Source organism: Balaenoptera physalus (genome assembly GCF_965194825.1).
Source record: "Balaenoptera physalus genome assembly, chromosome: 11".
Classification (NCBI taxonomy): Eukaryota; Metazoa; Chordata; class Mammalia; order Artiodactyla; family Balaenopteridae; genus Balaenoptera; species Balaenoptera physalus.
In genome coordinates this window covers 25,299,481-25,318,825 of record NC_138896.1, presented here as the reverse complement: position 1 = coordinate 25,318,825, position 19,345 = coordinate 25,299,481, and the positions used below count along the sequence as shown (strand labels likewise).

The window sequence follows — 19,345 nt, the reverse complement described above, 5'->3', positions numbered from 1 at the left end:
GTGTGACAGCATGTTGGCAAGAAAGGTGTGTGAATCACGAAACCAAGAAAAAGGGAGAGGGCTTCCGTGGTGGCGCAGTGGTTAAGAATCCGCCTGCCAATGCAGGGCACACGGGTTCGAGCCCTGGTCTGGGAAGATCCCACATGCCGCGGAGCAGCTAAGCCCATGCGCCACAACTACTGAGCCTGTGCTCTGGAGCCCGCGAGCCACAACTACTGAGCCCGTGAGCCACAACTACTGAAGCCTGTGCGCCTGGAGCCCATGCTCTGCAGCGGGAGAAGCCACCCCAATGAGAGGCCCGTGGACCACAACAAGGAGTGGCCTCCGCTCTCAGCAGCTAGAGGAGGCCCACGTGCAGCAGCAAAGACCCAGTGCAGCCAAAAATTAAATAAATGAATAAATAAATTTTTTAAAAAGAAGCTAGGAAGAGGCAAGGAAGGATCGTCTCTAAAGCCTTCAGAGAGAGTATGACCCTGTCACACCTTGATTTCACACGAAGAGCCTACAGAACTGTGAGGGAATACATTTCCATTGTGTTAACCACTATACTTGTTGTCATTCGTTACAGCATCTGTAGGAGCATGATACACAAGGCCAGCATGATTCTGGATTAAAATTAGCCATTTTGTTGTTTTTCTCACTAGTGTAACCTCCTTGAGGACAGGGACTATATCTGGCTTGTTTATCCTTAGTTACTGAGCTCCTGGAACACAGAATGTTCCATATTAGATATAAAATAAATATTAGTTCCATAACTGAATAGGAAAAAAGTTTGATTACCTGAAGGAAAAAGGTCCTCTGAAAAATAAAAGAGAAGAGAAGTTTTTAGGTTGTGGGTCAGAAAGGCAGCAAATTGCAAAAAAGACTATCTTTGTGTCACCAAGAATATCAGATGACGATTTCTACTTAACTCTTTTTGACTATGACAGTTGGTAGGTGACAATTTTTTTTTTTTTTTACTTTTTTTTTTTTTTTAATTTATTTATTATTTTTTGTGGGTGTGTTGGGTCTTCGTTTCTGTGCGAGGGCTTTCTCTAGTTGCGGCGAGCGGGGGCCACTCTTCATCGCGGTGCGCGGGCCTCTCACTGCGGCGGCCTCTCTTGTTGCGGAGCACAGGCTCCAGTCGTGCAGGCTCAGTAATTGTGGCTCACGGGCCCAGCTGCTCTGCGGCATGTGGGATCTTCCCAGACCAGGGCTCGAACCCATGTTGCCTGCATTGGCAGGCAGACTCTCAACCACTGCGCCACCAGGGAAGCCCTGTGACAATTTTTTGAACAGACCAGAGTCCATGACACTTTCTCTCCCTTTATTTATGTTTAAGTCCCAGGCACATTCTAGGAGGAGATCATGATTTCGTGTGTGTTCAAAACAAAATGGATTGTTCTGCAACTAAATCTGCATTCTAATTAAATTAGCCCTTACACTTTGGAAAATTTATTAGCTTCCCAGTAGCCAGGATCTACATACAGGTAAAGCACTTCACTGTTGGAAAACTTCAATCTCCTGAAGTTTCCCCTGTGTTCTGGGCAGCCATGCCCGCATTATTACATCCTGAAAATCTTCTTTGCTTCTTCCAAATTTTTCTCATCCATGGGAGGCTTCCTCGGGCTGCCAGGCTGCAAAAACTTCTTCACGGCAGGGAGATTGCTGACTCTGGTTTTCAGGGCCTGCAATGCACAAGAGCACAGCTCAGAGTGCAGCCGAAGACCAGCCCCGTCATGAGCACAAACCAGAGACTCTGAGACCCTCCCAGAAAAGGGCCAGCCGAGGCCCCTCCATCAGCACCAGGATGAGGCCGGACACAGACACCTAGTGAGGCAGGAAGATAACAGCATAATAACGTTTTCCCCAGAGACGTCTTAGTTTAAGCCTTCACTCAGCTCAAGTCTTCCTCATGTTCCTCCTACACGTAAATTCTGCAGATTCACCCTGTCGTGCAATACGAGGAAGAGTAATGTGTCTCACACGACAACACAGGTAAAGGCTCCAAGATATCAAGACAGGAAGGTATAGGGGAATTGGGCTGGAACTGAAGACAGAAAACATGAAAGGTAGACAATGAGGCCAGTCAGAACCAATCTGCCCTCAGAGAGAGGGAGAGATGGGGAGAGAGAAATGAACTTGCAAGGGAAGGAACAGGAGCTGAGGGGAAGAAATGAGATGGTGGCAGACCTGCGCGGACAGACTCACGTAAAGAAAGAGGAGGACGCACCTGGGAGAGAGGGAAGCAAAGAGGAAATGAGGAAAGAGACTGAAATGGAACAGGGGCAGAGAGAGGCGCTAAGTCCTGGGTCTCTCTCCCGGAAAAAGGCAAGTCATTCTCCTTGGGGCAGCGGCCATCTCCAATGTCTTTGGTGTGACCAGATTCTTTCCATGCCCCAGACCAAGGCCTTGGAGTGAACTGTGGAGACCTGGGGGCAGTGAGGCCTGGACAGTGTCGGGGACCCTAGCATCACAGTCCCAGGGTCCAGAGAGCAGATGCCGAGGTGGGAGATGTGGGCGGCCCCCAAAGGCTGTGAGAGAGCTCACCTTCAGCAGAGGGAAGTTGGCTAAAAGGCTGGGGTCCAGCTCTTCCACGTAGTAGAGAAGTTCAACCAGGTGGATGTCAGCCCTGCTCAGCTTGCCGCCCACAAGATAATCTTGTCCATGGCCCTTCAACACCTGGCGAATGGAGGGGTCAGATCAGGAACACAGGCCCGGGCAGTCTGGGCCCAATGCTCTTCCTCCTTCTCCCCTGCCCCATTTCCCCTCTGCGCCTCACTGGGCAGGTGTGGACCTTCAGACCTTCTGCTGCCCCCGGATCAGTGAGACGGGCCAGGTGGGTCCCACCTCGCTGTGGCTGCCTTACTTGCTTCCAACATATGCACCGTGTTTCTGTTGACCTCACACCCTAAAGCGTGCAGCTCTGAACTTCATGATGAGGCCCTTCATCCATCTCTCTCTCTCCCCTCCCCCACCTTGGGCAGTGATTCCATCTTCATGACAGCCTTCTACCACCCTAAGCAAATTATTGCAGAGTCTGTATTTCTTCTCTCCTCTTGTCTGCTCTCCTCATTTCCTGGTCTCTCCCTCTGGGATCTGAAATAAACCTGGGTGAACCTGAATTCCCATCTCCCTGACAACATTGACTTTGACTCCTATTCTACCTGTGTCTGTCACTAACACTGTGGAATACGTTATAATTTGCATGCTGAACTGTCTAGGGGTGATTGCACTTAATGTTTTCAACTTACTTTGAAATACCCCCCAAAATAATATGTTTGATCAGAGGAGAAGAGGATGGGGAGATACATGATGAAGCAAACCTTATAATAAAATACTAATTTTTGATTCTAGGTGGTGGGTATGTATGAGTTGATTGTACATCTCTTTCAGCTTTTCTATGTGTTGAATTTTTCATAATAAAATATTGGAAAAAATATATGATGCTTACTTAAAATATTGCAACAATATGAAAATCATAGGGGCAAAAACACACATATCACCACCAAGTAAAGATAATAACATTTTGGCAAATATCCTACCAGACTATGTATGAACATAGAAGTATGGCTAAAAATTAAAGAACTTAGGAAGACATCAAATGCTATTTTGTAATACGCATTTTTCATTGATGTTATCATGGGGGTCTTTGATTTCTAAATACAGATGTACTTAAACTGCAGTGACTATAGAGGTTTCCACCATGTGAATGTGCCTAAACTATGAGCACCATAAAGCCAGAAGAATGTAGTTTCTGATTACTATTATTCACTCCTTGACTAGGACCTGACACATAAGCAATGAATTAATACTTGTGAAATGAAAGAATGATTTAAACTTTATAAAGATGAGGGTGTTGGTTAAGCTTTTTATTTTTATGTTAGCCTTCTGCATCTCTTACGATCATTTTTTTTTCAGTTCATGATTCTTGTTTAGCATGATTTCAGGTAGTTTGGATCTTGAGGTGTTCTCCTCTTACCTTCAAAGAGAAACATTAACTAAGATATATACTACATATAATGATGGAACATTATTTTCTTGGTTTTGTATGATTTTCTTCGAAAGTCTGAGAGCCATGTCCCCAAAATTTGTAGATTATTTTTTCCTGAACAACTTTTCTTCTGTCTCTTCCTCTCCACCACTCTGCCCCCATCTCTATTTAGATACATCTCATCCATCCCCAAAACAGTACCACATTCTCTTGATGGGTAGGGTCTCATGTCTCCCTACACATGGTACCAGAATATTTTCTGATGCATTGCTGTCATTGTGCTCCTCTTGGATCAAAGCCCCTGCTCTGTGTTCTGCAGGATCCATCTACTCCAGGCTCTAGTGTGGCTCTCAGAGTTTCCATAGCCCAAGCTCTAAGTATAAGAATTCCAGATTGGGTCTGAGTAAATCAAAATTTTGCTGAAAAATTATAACTTGGGTAAAACTTGGGTACAATTCTTCCTCATGGTCAATTTTTATAAAATGCCCTAGAGTCAGGGTGCTACATTAGTATTCAGAAAGGCTCACAGAGGTGAAGGTCAATGCCCCTGCAATGCCAAGCACTATTTTTCTTTGTTCTTTGATCTCAGTGCCAAAAATGCTGAACAGTCCACTCACTTTTTCAAATGCAGGAAGATAACGGTTTGTTACACTCTCTTTGATCTGGGTCATCTTGGCATCTTTTTGATCAGGTGGGCACAGTGGCAAATGCATGATCATTTCACCCAGATCTACCACACCCTCTGCATACATATCAATCCTGAAAGACAAAATGACCAAATTGTCAAATGTCTCCTGCGTTAGATTTTACAGCTTAGAATGGGTAAGAATGGGGCATCAAGAGGTGGCAGAGTAAATCACCCCCATTGGGTGCACTTTTCTATGTCAGTCATTTAGTTATGACTTTTCTTAATTTTAACATTTCATTCTAGAGCAAGCCATCGAGGAAGATATATGTCTAATATTTTTGTTATATACATGACCAAATGTAGGGACAGAGCATATCAGTGACCTGTCCAGAGTCACAGGCATGAGAGAAACGGGTGGAATCACTGCAGGTAACCACTGAGACCACGTCTAGGGTTTGCCATCTCTGCTGTGGTGTGTTCTGTGCACAGTTAGTGTGATGAATTAGTACCACCTCAGTCATGTCCAGAGAGAGCCCTGGCACCACGGACCTAGTCATGTCCCTCTCCCTGTCCCATCCTGTCACACTACCAGGACCATTTAGATGCCCAACCAGTACTTCCTCCAGTTATTTCCCATAGAATATGGTTCCACAACCCTCTCCACATATTGCTGCCCAACTCTGTCCTTGTTTGCATTTCTCAAGACTCCACCCAAAATATCCCCTGAAATAATGCGTTTCTTCATTTCATTCCTACAGTGCATATTGCAGGTAATTTTGCTGTTTTTCTTCCAAACATGGTTTCCTACAATAGTCTTTTTAAATAAAAGCTTTATTGAAGTATAATTCACATACCAGAATGTCACCCTCTTCAAGTGTAAAATTGTGTGATTTTTCTTTGTAAAGTCCCAGAATCCTGTACCATCATCATACTCTAATTCCAAAATATTTTCATCACTTGCAAAAGAGATGCTGAGTGTGTTTTCAGGCATTCAGTATTCTTCCCTCCCTCCAGCTTCTGGCAAACACTAAACTACTTTTGGTTTTACGGATAGCAATGTTCTGCACATGCCAAACAAATGGAATCATACAATATGCATCATTTGTGTCTGGTTTCTTTCTGTAAGAGAATGTTTTCAAGGTTCATCCATGTTGTAACACGGATCAGGACTTCATTCCTTTTCATGGCCAAATAGCATTCCACTGTATGGATGTGCCTGCCTTTGTTCATCCATTCATGGACATTTGTGTTGTTTCCACTTTTTGAATATTATGAACAATAGTGCTATGAACTTTGTGTACAAGTTTTAGTGTGGTTGTATTTTTAATTCTCTTGAGTATATTCCTAGTAGTGGATTGCTGAGTTGTATGGTAACTCTATGTTTAACTTTTTGAGTAACTGACACATTCCATGGTTCAATCATGTGGTCCCATCACAACACAGAGGAGACCCCCCAACTATGGCTGTATTGAATAAATCTGCCTGCTACAAACTGATATTAAAATGTTCCAGATAACCCTAGCATTGTGGGCTCAGTCTCTGCAAACCCTTGTCAAGTGGCCAGTCCATATAAAGGGCTGATAAACTAGGTTCCTGGTTATCATTCTTATAATTTCTGAAATGGTAGAATCAACTCGTCTAGATACTTACCTTCTGAGGTTTTATCCTCTAGACACTCAGACACTTTGCCCCTCGTCTCAATCCCTGTGAGCACATCCTGCTCACTCAGGGAAGGACCTAGATCGCTCTTATTAATCATTAATGAAAGAACAGAAAAAATACCGTACAGGGCTCTCTCTTTCATGTCTTTCCCATAGAGGTTGTATTTGGTGGCAATGTAGTTGAGAATGGCTCTGGTCTGCACCAGCTTCATCCCATCAATTTCAACCATGGGCACTTGCTGGAACATCAAACTCCCTTCTTTTGAAAGAAGAAAAGAAATAGAGTGAAATGTTGGATGAATCATACTGTTAAGGTAAACTGAAACATTTTATGTATCAAAATTTTTGTTGAAATGACTGAAGACATAAAAGGAAACAAAAATTTTACCTGGTAAAATTTCAGTGGAAATAGCATTTTGCTTTTAGCTTCCTGTAATCCTTTTTCTTATCAATTTGCCTTTTACTTTTCAATCTATTATCTCAGTTAACTTTTTATTTCCCATTCAGAGCATGGTATGTCCCTTTATTTTATGTGTTTGTCTTCATGGATTTTTAAGAAGAATATAGGAGAAGTTCCACCAGCCAGTTGCCAAGTCAAAAGGGAAATTCTCAAAGTAAGTCTCATGGGGTTCATGGCATTAAGGCCAGTTCTAAGAGTGACTCCTACATAGAGTGTTTTGTATGCTCTTCAAATCCCACCACTGGATAGTGTGCAGGGCAGGCCTGTTTTCCCAACTCCACTGCTGCTGGCCCTTGCTCTTTATCTCCCTCCTCACACGCTCACCTGGACTTCGAACTAATTCAACACCACTTGGTTATTTGAATCTGCAATATTGCTATGATATTACCTTGTCAAACCTGTCAGAGAAAAGAATTCAAGGCAACTGCTGGGCCTGTTTCTCCCCTCTTCTTTCTAATGCATTTGTTTTCCTTGGGTGGGAGGGCTGTGTGGCATCCTGAACTGATACAGTCACTCACGGTGCAGAAAGGCAGGAAGTGCACAAAGAGGGCATTCACAGGGCACCGGGGCCGGTTCCTTTAGCAAATACTCAGAGTTCCAGCCCTTCCTAGTCCTGAGTGAGCTGCAAGACCTGCTCAAGGAGCCCCACCCCTTACCTTTAACCATGCTTCTCCCTCTCCACTGACCCCACTCCCACCATGCACACACATGGCATTGCTGGGGTTGAAGTCTCAACTTAAGATTTCTACTAGATCCTCCCATCAGAGGAATTCAGTTTCTTGGTCTTACCATTTCTTAACTTATCCAAGTCTTCTGGAGTTTTTATAAATATCTCTTCAAACTGGAAAGCAGAAACAGTCAATGAGTTTTTGTTATTTCATTCCATAACATTATTGAACTTGAATGACCAATGTCTGGTGCATACTATGGAGTTTGGCAGGGTACACAGAGGACAGTGTCATGGCCACCTGGAAATTTAGATTAGAGCCACCAAGATAAAAGCATGGGTTGCAGCACATAACTGCTTATTTTGCAGCTTCAATTCACCTCCACACCGTCTCCACCTCTGTCAATCATTAGGTTGTGATTTGGGAGGGGGAAATCACTGGAGGGAAGGAACTGGAAAGTTCTTCTAGTTATGGAGTTTTAATATCTCTGGAAAGCCCTTCTCTCCTTGTGAAATCAGGATAAGGTATTGGGTGTCCCCCAGCATGCAGTACCCATGGGGCCAGTGACCCCCAAGATGCTGCCACCAGGGGCCTCTGCTGTATATTACCTCCCTCCCTTCAACTTTATATTTTAAAAAGGGGTCTTGATGGTGAAAAGTTTGGGAATTGGGAGTTTCTAACTTGCTAAACAGTTTATTGTGGCTCTACATGATCCCATAGGGTCAGACTATACAGAGAGTGAGGTGTGTGGGCAACAATTTATAAAGCACCCAGTCCTAGACAACATAGGGGGTGGTGGGTGGTCAGTGTGGGAGGGTGGCCGAGGTAGGATGGGACTTGCTGGTGGGCTGTTGCTTGTGAGGCTGACGGAGATGGGGTTGTGAGGATCAGCCTTTGGACCCAGAGAACCCAGAAGTCCTGACCAAGAGCCTCTGGTAAGCCTTGCCCCACACCCTCCTCAGTCAGGCTGGGCTGGACAAGAGGAGGCCTGGGATGCTCTCAGCATCTCCCCCTGCTTCACCTTCTGGTGGTGAACTCATCCTGCCCAGGGGCTCTGAACACAGGGGCTAGGTAAACATGCTGTTAGGAAGCTAAGCGAGCACACTAGAGGTTCCCTTTGCAGGACAACACCTCACCTGAAACCCTCCTTTACTGCTTGCTCTCCCCTGAGGGACCAGATCTCCGGAGTCTGTCCATGACTCCCTCCCCAGCAAACCTGCACAGAGTTGCTGTGTCCCTCTGACCTGGGCTGAGAAGTGCTTTTCTCAGAGACACCTCTAGAGGGAAGCACTCAACAGAGTCCCACATGTGCTCCTGGGAATATGTCATTTTAACACTTTAAAGTGCTTGGGTGTCCTCCTAGGTGCTCCCACTCCTCTTTTAATCACATATTTACTTGTCTGCATCCTCACTAGAGTGTAAGCTGCCTGAGGGAAGGGACCGTGTCTGTCTAGTTCACCCCCGTATCTCCAGGACCTGGCAGGGAACCTAGCACTTCAAGGTGCCCAACAAATTCATTGCTGAGTGAATGCATTCAATCTAACAGGCAGTTTGTTACAATCCGCCCCTCTCTGTATTTCTGGTTTATGTTTTAACTTTAATTACATTTATTTTCTAATATGTATAGTTTTTTCCTTTTATTATGGACATTTGTAGCATACAGAAAAATGAACAGCAAATTATGATAATCCTCCTTGTACCCATCAACCAGCTTCAATAATTATCAGCTCAACCCAGTTGTGAGTTATCTATATGCCTACCCCCTCTCCTCTTTGTAATAATTTGAAAGAAATCCCTGATACATTGTATTTCATCCTTAAATAGTTCAGTGTATATTTCTAAAACATTAAAACTATTAAAAATAACCACAATACATTATAACACTTAACACGTTAGCAAAGTTTACTAAATATCAACTGATATTTAATGTTCATGTTTTTAATAGCTGTATAAATGTCATAAATAATATTTTACAATTTTAAAAATCAAAATCCAAATTAGGCCCACACGATGTGATTAGTTTCTTAAATTTACTCTAACTGTTTATTCCCTCTAATAAGAAGACATTTTAATAACATATTAGGACAAATCTGTTTATCTCTTAATAACTGACAAATCTGTTTTAATGCAAAACTCTGAACAGGTCAGTTAGTAAGAAAAGTCCCCTAGCTTATGTGAGAAAAGTACTTTGATACAGTTAATTTAGATTCAACTTCAGATGAACGAACTCAGGACCCACCTCTACTCCAGCTGCAGCCAGGAGCCACCGGATGGCCTCCATTCTGCCCCGTCCATTGAAGTAGTGAAGCTTGGGTTTCCCCGCCATGATGGCAGTCTCCTGGTTTCTCTAAACCTTAGTGGATGAATGAATGAATGAGTAAATGAATGAACAAAGAATAAAACCACAGAAGCAAAATGTACTTTATGATATATGGCTGAACAGCACCAACAGTGCTGAAGAAGTATTGGCCCCCTTTGTCGCAGAGTCGGAAGAGTCCCTGGAATGTCTGCCTTGGTCCACATTCCCACCCCCGATAGCCAACCGCGGGAAATTGCACCAAACCATTGTCCAGTCTCCATCGGGTAAAATCTGATTGTCTTGGCAGGCTAAGAGGTGAGTCTGTGGTGAGGATGCATGGGGGGTGGTTAGGGAGCAGAACGACTAGAGAACTAGTATTTATTAAAAACCTCCTAATGGTCCTGACCCAACACTAACCCCTTTGGATGCATTATTTTTTTTTTTTAATAAATTTATTTATTTTATTTATTTATTTTTGGCTGCACTGGGTCTTTGTTGCTGCGCGCGGGCTTTCTCTAGTTGCGGTGGGCGGGGGCTACTCTTCGTTGTGGCGCACGGGCTTCTCATTGCGGGGGCTTCTCTTGTTGTGGAACATGGGCTCTAGGCACGCGGGCTTCAGTAGTTGTGGCACGTGGGCTCAGTAGTTGTGGCTCGTGGGCTCTAGAGCGCAGGTTCAGTAGTTGTGGTGCATGGACTTCGTTGCTCCGCGGCATGTGGGATCCTCCCAGACCAGGGTTCGAACCCGTGTCCCCTGTATTGGCAGGCGGATTCTTAACCATCAGGGAAGCCCCCCTTTGGGTGCATTTTATCTTTAATCCCCACAACAGTTTCATGAAATAGATATTATCTCCATTTTTCCATTAATGAAACAGACGCTCAGAGCTTAAATGACATTCATGGAAATCCACGCCCAGGATTAAAAAGAGGGCAAGGTTGGAACCCACACAGATGCAGGCCCTGGGAGCCTGGGAGGGAGGGGCCTTGGAGCCAGAGGACTTCGCCGACAGTGAGGAGGAGGCTGCAGAGTCTGCCTTCAGCTCCTTGGCTGTTATGCTGCATCTGTTCAAAAGCTGAGACGGGGCTCAGATTTGCTTAACTGTTGCTCAAAAGTTCCTAGTTCTTTCTACAAACACAGGATGCTAATCCCTTCCTTTTTTTTTTTTTGGAATTCTACATTACCTCTCTTGGTACATCTTATACCTAGAGCAAGGGATGTTGCTGCATTAATTTCACAGCATGGGATGGAACTAAGATTTGTTCAATGTCTGTCATACACTGGGCATTCTCACAAATTTATTTTCATTTACTCCTACAAAAATCAACTGCAGTGAAGTTTGTCATTGCTCTCATTTTACAGTTGGGGGTACTGAGGTTTCTAGGGTAACTTGCTCAAAGTAGGTGGCGGACCTGGGATTCAAATCCACTTCTATATGAACCCAAGTCTAGGCTTCATTTTTCCATATTCATGTTTTTCAAAATATGCATGACAATCCTTCAGTGGATTGTGAAATAGACCAATTTTTTAAATAAAGTAGAAGAAAATAGAAAATATCAGAGTGCCTTACATGTTGAAGAGGTAAGCATCGTTCTATGAGTTTTTAGTTTTGTTGCGTGTATGGGCGAAAGAAAGCACGTGTGCACACTCATTTGTTCACTGTAATGGTAAGAGATACTTGGGTCTTGTCGGGTGAGTGCAGTTTGAAAGCCCTTGGTCTACAGCAGCCTGCATGAGGAGTGGACATAGCAGGGAACCAGAGAATGAAACTCAAAGGCTTCGACAATGGACAGAACTAGTTCCATCATGAGTGTGAATGGGAAACACACAGGACTCATTAAAAGCAGGAGTCCCAAAGCCAGGACTTAGGGAGAAACAGTTGCATTTTCTATCCAAATCCCAAGCTCTGTTTTTTATTTCAAATAATTACTATTTAATATTGGGACAGTACATTTCATATTTCAACCAAAAGACAAAAATGTAGTTTAACTCAAAGGCACAACAATTAAAACACAGAAAATAATGGCATCTCGCAGATGCCTTATTTCTAAATTAAACAAACATATACACAAGTCGCCTGGGCTTCAGTAGTTGTGGCACGTGGGCTCAGCAGTTGTGGCTCTCGGGCTTCAGTAGTTGTGGCACATGGGCTCAGCAGTTGTGGCTCTCGGGCTTCAGTAGTTGTGGCACATGGGCTCAGCAGTTGTGGCTCTCGGGCTCTAGAGCGCAGGTTCAGCACTTGTGGCGCCCGGGCTTAGTTGCTCCACGGCATGTGGGATCTTCCTGGACCAGGGCTCGAACCCGTGCCCTCTGAGTTAGCAGGCAGATTCTTAACCACTGCGTCACCAGGGAAGTCCCAACATCCACATTTTTCATGTAAGGACTCAATGGTCTAACCTTTAGAAAGTAAAGAATCCTCTGGAAACATACTTAACTCATCTGTCTTTGTAATTGGAGATTGTGTACTTTCTTATCATGGGAAATGGAGGTGCTGTGATTCAGCAGAATTCTGTGAAGGGTGCTGTTGTGAACCAGAGGTCACAGGTCCCCCTCACACTAAGCTCCCTTATCCAGTGACTGAGGATCACCTTACAAAAGGAAATGAATTTTTCACTTATGTAATATTTTATTGTATGTTCCTTGTAAGCAACTTTCTTCACCTTTCAAATAAGAGGTTTCCAAAGGCCTGTTCAAGGCTGGAGCAAAGGTGACGTAAACTTCCTGGTCCCCAGAAAATGAGGAACTAGAGAGATTCAATGATTTGCCATCAGTCACACACGTGTGTTCCTGATTCACACTCAATATCTAGCAACTGTGTCCACCCTCAGGACAACCCCAGGAAACAGCTTCTAATATCCTATTGTCAAGAGAAGGAAACTGAAATTCAAAGAGATAAAGCTACTTTCCTAGCTCACACGTTTTGTGAGCATTGGGTCGTTTGGAAAGCATCTTCTGACTTCTGGTCCCGGGCTGCCGCCGCCCAACCAAGTAACACTTAAGCAGTCTCTCTGCTGCTCTCTGAGACCCTCGTTTATTAATTTTTTCCCCATTCGGAATCCGTTAGCCAACTAACAGTTAAATGGGAAGAAGAGAAGGAAACATGAAATTCACGAGTTCCTTTTTGTTAGCTGATTCTTAAGGGCTTGATATGAGGAAAAATGGACAAAAGTGTGCCTTGTTTTATTCTGACATCCTAAAAATTTACTGTGAGTAAATTGAGCACTAGTATAACTATATTTGACCTTCATAAGGAAGTAGGCTTATCTTCCCTAAAAGGAATGTATCCTGGGATAATTCCAGTGTGAACTAAAGGATCTGTGTCTCTGGGGGGGCTCCTAAGGACAGCGTTTCTTAGCAGAGAGAAGGGAGGCTTAGAGACAAAGCCCAACTCCTTTCCTTTATAAAGTACATAAACCCAGGGGGGGGTTGTCTTATCTCTGTACCTCAATGTTCTCTTTTAAAATATAGTTATATTTATTAGTGAGGATGGTTGAGAAAACTAGATAAGGTATAAAAAATTCATAATAGGGACCAGGAAATCCAACTTCCCTCCTGCTCCCAGTTCCTGGGAGACAGGCGAGTCTCTGAGCACACAGGATAGCCCACGTGTCTTCTTTCTTCTGTCTGTATCTGTCTGTCTGTCTATCTACATCTATCTATCTATCTACCTACCTACCTCTTGACCCATAGCTCCAGTAGGAATGAGATTTTATACATATCCAGACTTTTTTTCAGCCAAGTCTTATAATGGCTCTCTTTTTAGTTGGCTTGTGTGAAAGATGAGTGATGTTCACTGATTAGTTAACCTGGAATGCAGGAAGTTTTTGGCGAAGATTCAGTGCAGTCTGGCACAGCAGTGAACACAGCCTTTTGAAACCCCAGGACCGCAGCTAACCCCTGGGTCTGCCCCTGAACCATGCACCCTACCTGCCTTTCCCCTCAGGCCTGGCCCCAGCCCCACTCACTCCCTGATCTGGACAACTCCGGAATCTTCTGGTCCCGCAGCCCCTTTGCATGGGTTCCAGCCATGGCAGTGGGTTCCACCCACTGCTTTTTATAGCAGGAGCTCAGGGTCTCACTGTCAACACTTGATGGAAAAGATCCCTTGTCTCCTACCTCCTGTTTCTTCCCTGGAAATGCAGACGTTTCACTGATCCTTCTTGAACACCTTGTTTCTGGTTGACGTGTAAACTATTTCCTTCTCTTAACAAGTTTCCTTCAAACTTCCTCAACTAAGACTCACTGGGCAGTTTCCTGTGCTAAGAAATGATGGCTGCTGGGGAACACGATTGGAGCCTGATGTGGTGGATGCCCTAAAGGGGTTTAAATCTAGTCAGAAAAACAGGTTTGTAGACAACTGATAGCGCATAAAGGGCCCATCAGTGACTTCACTTTAATTGGTTCTACCCAAGAGCCATGATTCTCTTAGCCAAGCAGGGCAGAGCAAGGGGAACGGCTGCAGGCTGAGAAAGCAGAGGTTGCTGCCCACCTGCCCAGGTGGCCCCAGCTCCACTGCAGCTCAGCCTCCAAGTTAATGACTCTACCCCACGTGTCATGGGATCCAAATGCTGCTGTCCGTAGCATCTTGCAAAGTGCTTCTCCTCATTGCTGTATCCATATCTTCTCTGTTCAGTCTCAGGTACTATAACTCTCCCGTGAATTCATCCTGCCCTGGACAGCTCTAGGACTTTCACGGGATCTCACTGAACCTCTCCTGTCTAAGGCCTTTGTTTTTTCCCCCCAACATTAATACTTATAACAGTGCATTGTTCACGCCTACATTCCAATTTGAATGACTTGTACCTTCTAGCCAGGTGGATTTCTGTACTTTTTAAAAGCTAATTCTCTGCTCCCGTATTATCTAGTTTTCCCATCAAGACTTCCTTTGGAGGTTTGCCATGAGTTGCTTGAATCCCAGAGGGAGAAGGGGAATTGCCACAGCCCACTCTGATTTTCTGTTGACATTCAGACTTATTCCCATTTTAGTGAATCTTAATTTTGATTTTTCACAGCCCACACAGTATTACAGCATCACAATTTGCACTTGTTGTGAACTGACTACTTCTACAGAGAAAGTTACTCCAGCATAAACACCTACACTCTCTCACACACTGGTCATATTCGCCGATTGTCTAAAATGCTATCATTCTTTTTTCTCCTCATATCATTAATTTTTCTCAGATCTAAATTCTCATGCCTAAGTTTCTAAATTCTTCATTTTTACATTTCTGTAACGATGTATCCAACAGCAATGAACTAAAATTGTCCCCTAAGCACATCAAGAAAGCACAATGTGAGTATAAAACAGTTTTTCTTGTGCTGTGAGCACACAATACAGACGTATAAAATCAGTACGTACCTTATGAAAGTCTGTCTCCCACTTGGCTCAGCACCTCAATGCCAAGTCCACATGTGTTTATAAGCTTGTTGTTGCAGTTGACTGAACTCCTCTCTGAAGCGGGGAGAGTCGGGTTAGGGAAAAGCCCCTCCCACAGCATTCAGGGCCACTGGTTCCGTGCTAGATTTAAAAAAAGAAAAATGATGAGTCATTCCCTTATCATGATACAACTGGTTAATATCTTTCAAGGTCGGCAATTAAAAATTAAATACAAAATTTCAGGTTGATTGGACCCTTTCTGCCAGTGAGTGAAGTATTGAAGTATGGCTTTTTTTTCCTTCAGTTTTTTTTAAACCTTTTTTTTTTTAAATTGAAGTTAATTTACAATGTTGTATTGGTTTCAGGTGTACAGCAAAGTGATTCAGTTATACATATTTACATATATATACATATATTCTTTCTCAGATTCTTTCCCCTTATAAATTACTACAAAATATTGAGAAGAGTTCCCTGTGCTATACAGTACATCCTTGTTGGTTATCTATTTTATATATAGTAGTGTGTATATGTTACTCCCAAACTCCTAATTTATTCCTCCCCAACATTTCCCCTTTGGTAACCATAAGTTTTTTTTTTTTTTCTAGGTCTGTGGGTCTGTTTCTGTTTTGTAAATATGTTCATTTGTATCATTTTTTTTTTTTTTTAGATTCCACATATAAGCAATATATTATCATATGACATTTGTCTTTCTCTGACTTGCTTCACTTAATATGATATTCTCTGTGTCCATCCATGTTGCTGCAAATGGCATTATTTCATTTTTTTTTTACATAATAAATTTTATTTTATTTTATTATTATTTTTTTATTGGGGTATAGATGTTTTACAATGTTGTGTTAGTTTCTACTGTGCAGCGAAGTGGAGTTCCCTGTGCTCTGCAGCAGGTTCTCATTAGTTACCTATTTTATACATATTAGTGTATATATGTCAATCCCAATCTCCCAATTCATCCCACCCTCCCTTTCCCCCCTTTGGTGTCCATAAGTTTGTTCTCTACATCTGTGTCTCTCTACTTCTGCCTTGCAAACAGGTTCATCTGTACCATTTTTCTAGATTCCACATATATGCATTAATATATGATATTTGTTTTTCTCTTTCTGACCTACTTCACTCTGTATCATGGTCTATAGGTCCATCCATGTCTCTACAAATGGCCCCATCTTGTTCATTTTTATGGCTGAGTAATATTCTGTTGTGTATATGTACCACATCTTCTTTATCCATTCATCTGTTGATGGACATGTAGGTTGCTACCATGTCTTCGCTATTTTAAATAGTGTTGCCATAAATGTGACATGTATTTTTTTTTTTTTTTTTTTTTTTAGCTGTGTTGGGTCTTCGTTGCTGCGGGCAGGCTTTCTCTAGTTGTGGCAAGTGGGGGCTACTTGGGCTTTTCAGTGAGGAGGCTTCTCAATAAAGAAGTCTTCTGCTACCCCTGAATCAGTAAGACGGGCCAAGTGGGTCCCTGGTGTTCCCTCCTCATCCTCACTGGAAGCCCGACCACCATTTCCTTGTCTGGGCCCACCTCACTCTGGCTGCCTTACTTGCTTCTTCCCCTGGGCCAAGGGCTTAGCACCGTCTGCACCGTGTTTCTGTTGCCCCACACCCTAAAGTGTGCAGCCCTGGGCTTCATGACATGGCCCTTCATATCTCTCTCATCTTTCTCCCTTGGGCGGTGACTCCAACTTCTTGACAGTCTTCTTCAACCCTGAGAAAACTATTTCAGAGTCTACATTTCTCCTCTTTTCTGCTTCCTGATTTCCTGGTTTCTCTCTCTGGGACCTGAAATAAACCTGGATCAACTTGAATCCCCATCTCCCTGACTCCTAACTTGCACTCCATGCTTGCACTCTTAACTTGCAGCATGGTATGATCCACATGCTGTAATGTCTGGAAATGAACTTCCCTGATGACTTAAAGTCACTTTGTAATATATCCAAAGTAATACGTTTGATTGACAGAACAAGAATGGAGAGATAGTGACATATGATAATGGAAAACAAAGCTTTTTGGTATCCATGTGGTGGGTTCATATGAGTTCATTTTATACATCTTTAAACTTTTCTGCATGTTAAAACTTTTTATAATAATATGTTAGGGAAATATGTGATATTTATTAAAATATTCCACCAATCTGGAAATCATAAAGTACAAAGAGAAAAAACACACACAGCACCACCAACTAAAGATAATAACATTTTAGCAAATACACTTTCAGCTTATGTACACATATAGGAGTATGGACAAATGGATAATTATTTGGAAAAGAATATAATAACATCAAAACGTATTCTGTAATAGGGAATTCCCTGGTAGTTCAGTGGCTAGGACTCCATGCTTCCACTGCAGGGGGCAAGGGTTTGATCCCTGGTTGGGGAACTAAGATCCTGCAAGCCATGCAGTACAGCCAAACAAACAAACAAAAAATAAATGTATTTTGTAATATATAATTTTTACTTATGTTGTCATGGGGCTCTTTGTTTTCAAAGTATAGTTGTACTCAAATTGCAATCACTGAAGAGCTTATCATCATGTGAAAGTTCCATAAAGTCTCAGCACCACAAGGGCCAGGAGGGTGTACTTTGTGATTACTGTTAAATTCTTCGCTCCTTGAATATCATGGCTGGACACGCAAGCAATGAATTAGCATTTGCTGAATAAATGAAAGAATGACCCTATGCTTTATAAAGATGTGGGTGTTGGTGTTAATCTTTTTATTTATATGTAAGCCTCCTGAATCTCTTTTAGTCACTTTTTTGTTTGTTTGTTTGGTTCATGATTTTTGTTTCGCATGACTTCAGGTAGTTTTGATCTTGAAATGTTCTCCTCTTACCTTCAAAGAGAAACATTAACTAAGACATATACTAGGTATAATGATGGAACATCATTTCCTTGGTTTTGTATGACTTTCTTCAAAATTCTGAGAGCCATGTCCTCAAAATTTGTAGATTATTTTTTCCTGAACAGCTTTTCCTCTGTCTCTTCCGTCCCACCCCACTGCCCCCATCTCTGTTTAGAAACATCTCATTCATCCCCGAAACAGTACCACATTCTCCTGAAGGGCAGCTGGTCTCATGTCCCCCTACACATGGTACCAGAATATTTTCTGATGCATTGCTGTCATTGTGCTCCTCTTGGATCAAAGCCCCTGCACTGTGTTCTCCAGGATCCATCTACTCCAGGTCCCGGTGTGGCTCTCAGAGCTTCTACAGCCCAAGCTCTAAGTACAACCATGAAATTCAGTCAAGTAGAGAATTCCAGATTGGGTCTAAGTAAATCAAAATTTTGCTGAAAAATTACAACTTGGGTAAAACTGGTACAATTCTTCCTCATAGTCGATTTTTATAAAATACTTTGAGAATCAGGATGTTACATTAGTATTCAGAAATACTCACAGAGGTGAAGGTCAATGCCCCTGCAATGCCAGGCACTATTTTTCTTGGTCCTCTGATCTCAGTGCCAAAAATACTAAACAGTCCACTTACTTTTTCAAATGCAGGGAGGTAACGGTTTGTTGTTCTTTCTCAGATCAGGGTCATTTTGACATCCTTTTGATCAGGTGGGTTCACTGGCAAAAGCATGATCATCTCACCCAAATCTGTCACACCTTCTGAATACACATGAATCCTGAAAAACAAAATGACCAAATTGTCAAATGTCTCCTGTCTTAGATTTTATAGTTTAAGAATGGATAAGAGTGGGGCATCAGGAGGTGATAAAAGTAATTCTCCTCCACTGGGTGCATTTTTCTATGCCAGTCATTCAGTTATGAGTTTTATTAATTTTAACCTTTCATTCTAGAACAAGCCATTAAGGTAGACATATGTTTAATATTTTGGTTATACACATGATCAAATATAGGGACAAAGCACACCGGTGACCCATCCAGAGTCAGAGGCAAGAGAGAAATGGGTGAATCACTACAGGTAACCACTGAGACCACACATAGGGTTTGCCATGTCTGTGGTGTGTGTGTGTGTTCTGTGCACAGTGTGACGCATTAGTGCCACCTCAGTCATGTCCAGAGAGAGTCCTGGCACCACGGTCCCAGTCACATCCCTCTCCCTGTCCCATCCTGTTACACCACCAGGACCATTTAGATGCCCAATATCAGTAGTTCCTCCAACTATTTCCCACAGAACATGGCTCCACAACCCTCTGCACATACGGTTGCCTGGCTCTGGCCTTGTTTGCATTTCTCAAGACTCCACCGAAAATATATCGTGATGGGACTTCCCTGATGGTTCAGTGGTAAAGAATCCG

At 42.9% G+C, this 19,345-nt stretch overlaps 1 protein-coding gene across 1 annotated transcript; it reads right to left on the bottom strand.

Annotated features, from left to right (window-relative positions):
• Positions 1-1,289: 1,289 nt before the first annotated feature.
• Positions 1,290-15,183, bottom strand: LOC309637308 (glutathione S-transferase A2). Its single transcript, XM_082411727.1, has 7 exons — positions 15,044-15,183; positions 9,630-9,743; positions 7,512-7,563; positions 6,389-6,521; positions 4,591-4,732; positions 2,530-2,661; positions 1,290-1,667 (listed from the first exon to the last, which is right to left on the bottom strand). Exons 2-7 carry the CDS (start codon positions 9,714-9,716, stop codon positions 1,545-1,547), a joined length of 669 nt encoding a protein of 222 aa, XP_082267853.1. The 5' UTR covers positions 9,717-9,743; positions 15,044-15,183; the 3' UTR covers positions 1,290-1,544.
• Positions 15,184-19,345: the final 4,162 nt, after the last annotated feature.